Genomic DNA, 7,970 nt, shown 5'->3' with positions numbered 1-7,970 from the left:
CCAGTCAGGTGACCACCAGTTGGACACTTACATATGACTTCCTGACAATAGACGAAGAGAACAGCTCCAACCTATGGAGAGGGCAAGTACTATAGGTGTGCGTGTAATGGAGGCAATGTGGTTGTGCTTTGGGCAATGTAGCTGTGGTAGGGCACTATGGCAGTGATGGGGCACTGTGATATAATGTGGGCACTATGGTGTAATAGGGACACTGTGGATGTTACGGTTGTACAGTACTGTCTGTAATGGAGGTGCTGTGATTGTGATGGAGCAACTATAACTGTAATGGGGTACCGTGAGGTGCAAGGATACTATGGATCTATGGGGGACTGGGGCTCTAACGAATACTGTGACTGGGGTTGCCACCCGGCTGGTAGGTGAACAGCCTAATGGCAATTATATCCCAAGGACGATGCCAGCATTTATTTTTTTATTGGCAATATCAATTAAATATCAAAATAATTAAGCTGCAGTAGGGCAAGGGCTGAATGGCCCCGCCACAACACCGACTCGCTGAGTCCCACTTCCCCTCATTGGTCTACGAAACAGAGATCTGCTACTCACAAGGGTCTGTATGAGGGGATTACCCTGATCCCCCCCCCCCCCTTATCGCCTGTTATAACGTGCACTCCATGCAGGAGATGGGTGAGAAGTCAAATGTTCCTCTGCAAAGAGCGTGCTGCGTTGTGAACTTTTGAGAGCATGAGTGGGATCTCTGCTGCTTGTTAACACTTTGCTGCCAAGCCTGAGAAGGGAGGGTTAAGATTACTGGGCAGTGTATGGCAAGAGAAGGGGGTATTATTAATAAATAGAGCCACAGGGGGTAGTATTATTATTTAGAGCCACAAGAGGGGGCACTATTATTATTTTTTTCTACAAGGGGGACACTTATTATTTGACGCCACAGAGGGAACACCACTACTAAATGGGGACACAACATTATGAAATGTTTTTAGGAGGGCAATTCTGTGTTTTGCTAGACGGCGCCCTCAGTTCTATGCATGCCAATGACTAAAATAGGTCATAAGTAGCCTCTGAGACACTCATGGATTTTTATGAAGTCGTCAACCGTTACTGCCCCAATATGGGGGGGGGGGGGGTCTGTTGCTGGTGGGCCATCGTCAGCTGGTGACACAATACAGAGGGCATTAACGGCTAGCACCTTAGTATAAAGGAACGTAGAGCTTAGTTCTACAATGCAAGGATGAGAACAGACAGTTGTCAGTGTAGTCATACATGCAGGAGGAATAACAGAGGTAAAATCAAAAATCATGTTAAGCCATGCCCCCAAACCATACCCCTTTTACCTTAACCGCTATTTTCTGGTGAGAAAGGTGGCAACCCTAACCATGGCTCCAACGATGAGGCACTTTGGATGTAATGGGATATTGTGATGTGATGGAGCACTATGGCTGTCCTTGAGGAACTGTGGAGTGATGGTCACTGTGGTTATATGATCACGGTACTACTTTCTCACTGATGAAATACTTTAAAACCTGGCAATTATTGCTGTTTTCACAATATATTTATATGTTATACAATGTTTTTTAATCTGTGTAAAATATGAGGAGGAGTAGACATTACATCTATATATCTGGACCCTACGAAGATGACGAGACGTTCCTGGACACTCTGAGAAGGACACAGCTGCTTTCTTCAAGGAGAGTATAGATTTCATCCAAACGTAGGTCCTTCGCTTGTAGCCTATTTATCTCCACGATTTCATCTCCCACTTCTAATATCCCCTGTGGAAATGATGAGGTGAAGACTCTGCTCAGCTGAACCACATACAACCCTGACAGGAGGTGAAAGAAAGTGTTAGCATTAGATGTCATAGACAAGGTCAGTAGGTCAGACAGCAATGGGTTGAGGGAGAAGGAGTGGAGAGGGCAGGAGTAATGCGGAGATCTATGTGAAGGAAACATCCACTGACACGCCAATCTACTTATTGATTTGGAACATTATAGAACGTCTAATAGTTGGATATTGGGTAGAGCAGATAAGAAGTCTCTGGTTCACTAGGTTGTTATCACAGATGTTCCACCACCTTATTTCCTTGGATACATTGGTCAAAGTGACTGTGTTTAGGCAATGACCCTCTGCTACTTATTATTGGCTATGGTTTAGCCAATTATCTGCTCCGTAGGATAGGGCTTGGTTTGTCTGTTGAGAGTCTGAAATTCACCTTCTGTCCCATTAGACATACATGTTGCTCTGCCCTATGTTCTATTAGACTGCAGTTCGGCTTCTTTAGATTGGCTGCTGTCTTTAAGCAGAAGACCACCACAAAGTCACTAGAACATCAATGACTAGCTGAGAGATTCTTTCCAACACAACAGGATTATAATCCCCAAGCACCTTAACGTTTCACAGAGCTTTTTAAAAACCTTTGACATGGCATAGAGATATGTCAAAGGTTTTTGATTGCAGTGGTCTGGCTGCTGAGCGCAACAATCGCTGGAATGAGCTGAAGCCCTCTTCTGAATGCCATCACTGCTCACTAGCTGAAGGACTGAAGTATAGAAAGTCTACAGGCCCGTCTTCAGCTAGCGAGCGGTGGCAGCGCTTCAGCTGGCTCATTCTAGCAATCAGTGGGGGTCTCAGCACCTGGATCCCAGCGATCAAAACTTTTGATATGCCGCTGTGACGCGTGAAAAGTTTTTAGAAAGCACAGTTAAACTTTAACCGCCAATGAGAAAGACGGAGAAAAGGACAACTTGATCGTATGCAAAGAATTCTATCTAGTTATTTGAGTAACTTCTGCCATTTTATATCAAGCAATAGTAAGTATATCGAAGAGAGGGGACCTCATAGCAAAGACCAAATTGGGTCCCCATCAAGGTTGTTAGACATTGCCACCAAAGACAGAAAGGCATGGTGTTTGTTTCTGTCTTTATCGACCTTTGTGTCAATTCCCCATTCCGTGATTTGTAAGCAATGCAGTTCTTTTGGTATAGGAAACCCTTCACATATTCTCACCTCCCAAACACAGCAAGGCTCGGAGACTTGGACCTTACTGTCGCAAACCACTGAGCGTCTGAAATCCTTTCACCTGCGATGCCAACGCCAGATTTTCCGTGTCCGTTGGTTTGACGTCATCTAAACAGTGAGATCCAGGCTTGCACGGGGCTTGGGTCAATCACATTAAAATAACAAAGAGACGACTCGTACTTTTTGGTCATGTTGCATGCTTGTCAGAAGCTGTCCCGGCCCACGTTGCTCTAACGCAGTAATTGCTAGGAAAATCGAGAGACGACCCCCTGCCGGATGGCTGAGGCCTTCTGGTGGTCCGCGGCGCTCATGAGTGCAACAGATAGGCAACGGTACCTTCTCCGACACCTGCACTGAATGGAACAATGCTCTCGGTCATGGTCATTCTAGATCGGCGCTATGGATCCTCGTCGTCCAAGCAAGATAACTAACTAAACACGGCAAAACAAAGGGGATGGGATCAACCAGGACAGAGCCCTCTTTATCCCGAAGTAGCTGAATGGGTTGCCCGTATGGTACATATGGCTTTAGCTAAGCAACATCAGAATGAATACCACTTATCATTGCCGTGTTTGAATAATATCAAACCTAACACACCCTTTGACTACCACAACTCAAATTCTTGAACACTACAAGCATCCCTGGTTGGCACTGTTTGGAGAGCCTTTTACACAGTCTGATAATTGCGCATGAACATTCACCCAAACATTTGTGCGACCAATTGGGCAATATTAAAGAGCTAATTGTTACCATGCAGGGCGGTGCTGGGTCCTGCGACCGGCGCGCACCGCTCCGATGTCGGCTCCGGCGTCCCGGAGCTCTGCAGTCGGGGCTCTCCCGGCGGCGTGGGGCAGCCAGCGTGCGGCGGCGTGGGCGTGTCCGCCCATAGGGTGCCGCCCGCTCTCCCCCACCTTCCTTATGCACAGTGGGAGAGTCGGCTCCTCCCACTCTCCGCCCCCGGGCGGGGGCTTGAAGTTAAAAGGCTGGCAGTGACCTGAGCTCACTGCCAGTTATTGGTTCTGCTAGCCTCTAGTCAGGTCTGTTCCAGTCTGCCCTAGTTGCTTGTCAGTATCCTTGCGTTTGTCTGTGAGCTCCACCTCCAGCCTTGATTTACCTAGTAAGTTTTGTTGGTCTGTTACACCTGCCTCTTTTGTCGGCACTCTGTCCCCCGTTAGTTAGTTCCATCGTGGTAGTCGCCAGGTCCCTAGCCAGTACAGGGACCGCCGCCCAGTTGTCCGCCTGGGGTTAGCCAGGGCCAAGGCAAGTAGGCAGGGACAGTGGGGTGCGGGAAGTTCAGGGCACCCCATCTGGCGCTCGGGGGGCAGAGTGCCGTAACACTAATGATCAATCGATGACAAGCAAATGCTCATTTGTTGATGGACTATGGCTTTTAGCAAGCAGAAAAATGTTCTCTAGGCAGCTGCACATCATCCTGTGTGAACTGGGAGATATATAGCAGACCGATGATAACAGGATGGGGGCAAACAGCAGTACTAACGAACGTTCAGCTCCATATAAGCAATTACCCTCTGTGTGTTAAAAGCCAACGTGAGCTCATTACAACTGGCCAATTCTTGGCCAGTGTAAAAGGACCCTTCGATCTGATCAACACTGAAGGGCTTTGGCTACCTTAATCCGAGCCATACCCCCTTTGTTCTGGAAATTGGTAAAGATCCCACCTCAAGGTCTTCACCAAGAATTTTTTGCGCATCCATAAACAGCTTTTTATGAAGCCTCAATGTTCTTCATGCCCTTGATTATTCCATATGTAAATGATCCTTCAAGTTACTCCTGTGCCTTCGTGTTCCCTCCCGGCATTATCCTTGCATCTAGGGATGTAGGAGAACATCTACTCTCACATTCTAAGACATAAATGACGCTTAATGTACGCCCCTTATTCCTCTGTTACCGCATGGAATGCTTATTTTGTTTACGGTTCCCTCTAAAAAGCTTCCTCGTCTTTTCATGTTTGTCACATCAAATCTGACGGAGTAGACAGAGCGGGTTCTATACCTGACATCAAAACTGAAACCTGGCTGTTGAAAGGAGCAGTGCTGGGCTGGAGGAAAGCTGCAAGTTCCTGCAAATCTCCTTTCATCCTGGAACTCTTTGACGTGCAAAGCATTCCCAGGAGCCTTGATGAACTGAAGCAATGCCTCAGAAAGCCAGGGATCACTGGCCACCGCACATGAAAGAGCTGTCCTAACTTGTCTAAGCATTACCTGCTTCTTAAGCTTCAGCTTATGACCCATTTTATGCTCCAAGTATGGATGGAGAAGTTACGGACACAGCTAAGGTATTGTTCAAGGAATAAGAAAGACATTTTCTAAAGTTGCCATGACAGGGCAAAGAATGAACCGCTGTTAACACAACAGGGCGGCTGTGCTCCGAAGCAAGAATGCTGCAAATCCAAGAGAACTGCACTTCCCATGATGCTTCTTTTTTGGAGGCTGAAACTATATTACTGTTATCTATTATATCTATCTGTGAATCTATGGGCCTATACTGTATCTATTCATAAGTCTAGTGGCTCATGAGCCTGGGGTGGTCAGGAGATATAGCTGTCGGCCAGGTGAATGCTCAGAACACAACTATCTAATGTGTATAGGATGCCTAATAAGCCTGTGGGCTCATACATTGTTTCAGCTCTCTTGACATTTCTGTTTTACCAACTACTTGTATCCCCTATGAAATAACAATCCTGGAGCGTCTTTTCTTACAATTCATTGAGTGTAATTCATAACACTTTTTACACTACTTTCCGGCATAAAAAGATGCAAAATTTTGTGCAAGGCTTGTGCAAAAATTTTGCAACTTTTTAACTGCTATGTCGCTGCCTGACACATTCCCAAAAAGAGGATGTGACTTTGTTGGGAGAGGGCATGGTCGGCCCAGATTGATACATTTCTGCATAATTTATGCCATAAACTGGCATAAATTATACCAAAAATGGACACCAGATCAGACCTGGCAAACATTTCTGTGTAGGCATGTGGAAGAGTTGAGAAGTGCCTGATATATTTAAGAGGTGTACGCTCTTTCAAATATTAGCTGCACCATATGCCAGCGGAAATTATATTAAGACCGATGTTTGAAATGCTGCTCTTAAAGGGGTTGTCCCATTTCAGCACATCCTGGCTAAGATGAGAAACTCGCAGTTGGCTTCTTCGCCAGATGTTTTGGAAACAGTTGAGCAGTGGGAATTACGGAAACAGCATGACACAATGCACTATGTCGTTTGCATAGGTATTGTTGTATCTTGTCTCCACCACAGTTATGGATGGAGACATGGGCTGTGCTGTGGGAGCTAGAGGGAACGCCCCCAGCTTCGGATTGGCTGCCGGAGACACAGACCTTTCCGGCCCCCTGCTCCTGCTGTGGCCGACTGTGTCCCGCTGCTAGGCCCTGGCTGACTGGGAGATGTGCAGGTGCCGCTCCTGAGGTCCCCTTGCCTGACTGGGAGATGTGTAGGTGCCGCTCCTGAGGCCCCCTGTGCCATAATTTAACCAATCGACAGCTGTCACTCACCCCCCGATGCTTAGCCTCGTTCCGTTGCCGCTCCTGCACTGGCACTGTCTCCTGTGAGTCCTGCTGCTGTGCCGCTACAGTACCACTTTACAGGGTCCCGGTAGCAGCACGGGTGCTGTCAGTGATCCCGGTGTACTTCTCCGGTCAGTAACTCTTCGATGCTCACCCGTCTTCCCTCCTGGCTCCACCACTGTGTGTCCCCAGCGGGCTTCGCTGCAGTCTGTCATCCAGGCCTCCTCAGAAACTGGCCCCGCTCTTAGCATGATGGCAGCATCGCTACTCTGGTCGGCTGCTGCCACTCTTAGCCGGCTGCTATCACAAGCAGTTTTCTGCCGGCATGCAGCTAGCCGATCGGCACATACCCATGTCTCCACCCATTATTTCCGGTGGAGACAAGATACAACAATACCATTTGCATAACTCCCATGTTACAGAAACAGCACAGTGTACCATGCTACACTATTTGCATAACACTCATTCACTTTAATGGGAGTTACGGAAACAGCAGAAGGCTGCCATGCTCAACTGTTTCTGTAACACCTAGCAAGGTGGTCGGGAAACCAACCACGGGTTTCTCATCTTAAATAGGAAGTGGTGATATGGAACCAATCCTTTTAATACATTTCCCCCACTGTATCATACTTCGCTTATTCTTCCTACAAATGTATGAATACATTGACAACTAGGCGTTGCCATTATTCGTACGCAATTATCAGCACTCATAGGGGGACTTTATGTAGTGATATATGCCAGATTCCTGGCACAAAAAAGTTGCATGGTTTACCTTTTTACTCCCTACTTGATACTTTTCTAATTGTAGGTGGGCTTAGCAAAAAAGGGTCATGACTTCCCACAGTTCAAGATATTTACAGTACTATATAAGAAGCTGGCATAAATAATAGAGGAAACCTACGCTTTCACATTCTGGTGCGCAGACTGTCCAGACATTTGCCAAATGTATTGGAAGCAAAAAAAGGCTAAGATGGGAATACCGCTGGTTACGAGATGCTCGAATAAATGGCAGAAACAGTTAAGCTTGGCTGAACTACACTATTTCTGTAACTCCCATAGAAGTCAGTGGGAGATACTCTGTTTCCACGGCACCTGAGTTATAGAAATAGTGTAGCTCACTCTCCTTTGACATCTTTGGGAGTTAGAGAAACACCAGCACTTGATGATCAGCTATTTCCATCCTCCCGGTTACCACTCGAATGTGGTGGCTCTAACTCTAGATAGGTGTGAGTCCCAGGCGTGGGACTCATACCTGCCAGACTTTTACGCCATATCCTGTGGATACCCCTTTAAAAGGCTTGTACGTCTTAATCATTTTGGCACATTTTACTGCAGAGCACTTTGAATTTATATACGCCGCTCTACATAAATTTCCCCCATGGTCTTTTTTGTATGATAGTGGTGCAATGCTCGATCGCACCATGTCCTACCCCGTTTCC

General features: G+C 46.8%; 1 protein-coding gene across 2 annotated transcripts in view; it reads right to left on the bottom strand.

Moving 5' to 3' along the window:
- Positions 1 to 589: 589 nt before the first annotated feature.
- LOC136580178 (uncharacterized) overlaps positions 590 to 7,970 on the bottom strand; it is a 58,282-nt gene continuing 50,901 nt past the window's right edge. For both annotated transcript variants that reach the window (XM_066580522.1, XM_066580523.1), the window contains one exon: positions 590 to 1,795. In XM_066580522.1, the coding sequence (XP_066436619.1) occupies positions 1,602 to 1,795 (194 nt within the window). In that variant the 3' untranslated portion in view covers positions 590 to 1,601. The remainder of the gene's footprint in view (positions 1,796 to 7,970) is intronic.

The sequence above is a fragment of the Eleutherodactylus coqui genome, chromosome 10 (assembly GCF_035609145.1).
Source record: "Eleutherodactylus coqui strain aEleCoq1 chromosome 10, aEleCoq1.hap1, whole genome shotgun sequence".
Taxonomy (NCBI): Eukaryota; Metazoa; Chordata; class Amphibia; order Anura; family Eleutherodactylidae; genus Eleutherodactylus; species Eleutherodactylus coqui.
Note: the sequence above shows the minus strand (reverse complement) of the source record. Positions and strands in the feature narration are given on the sequence as shown.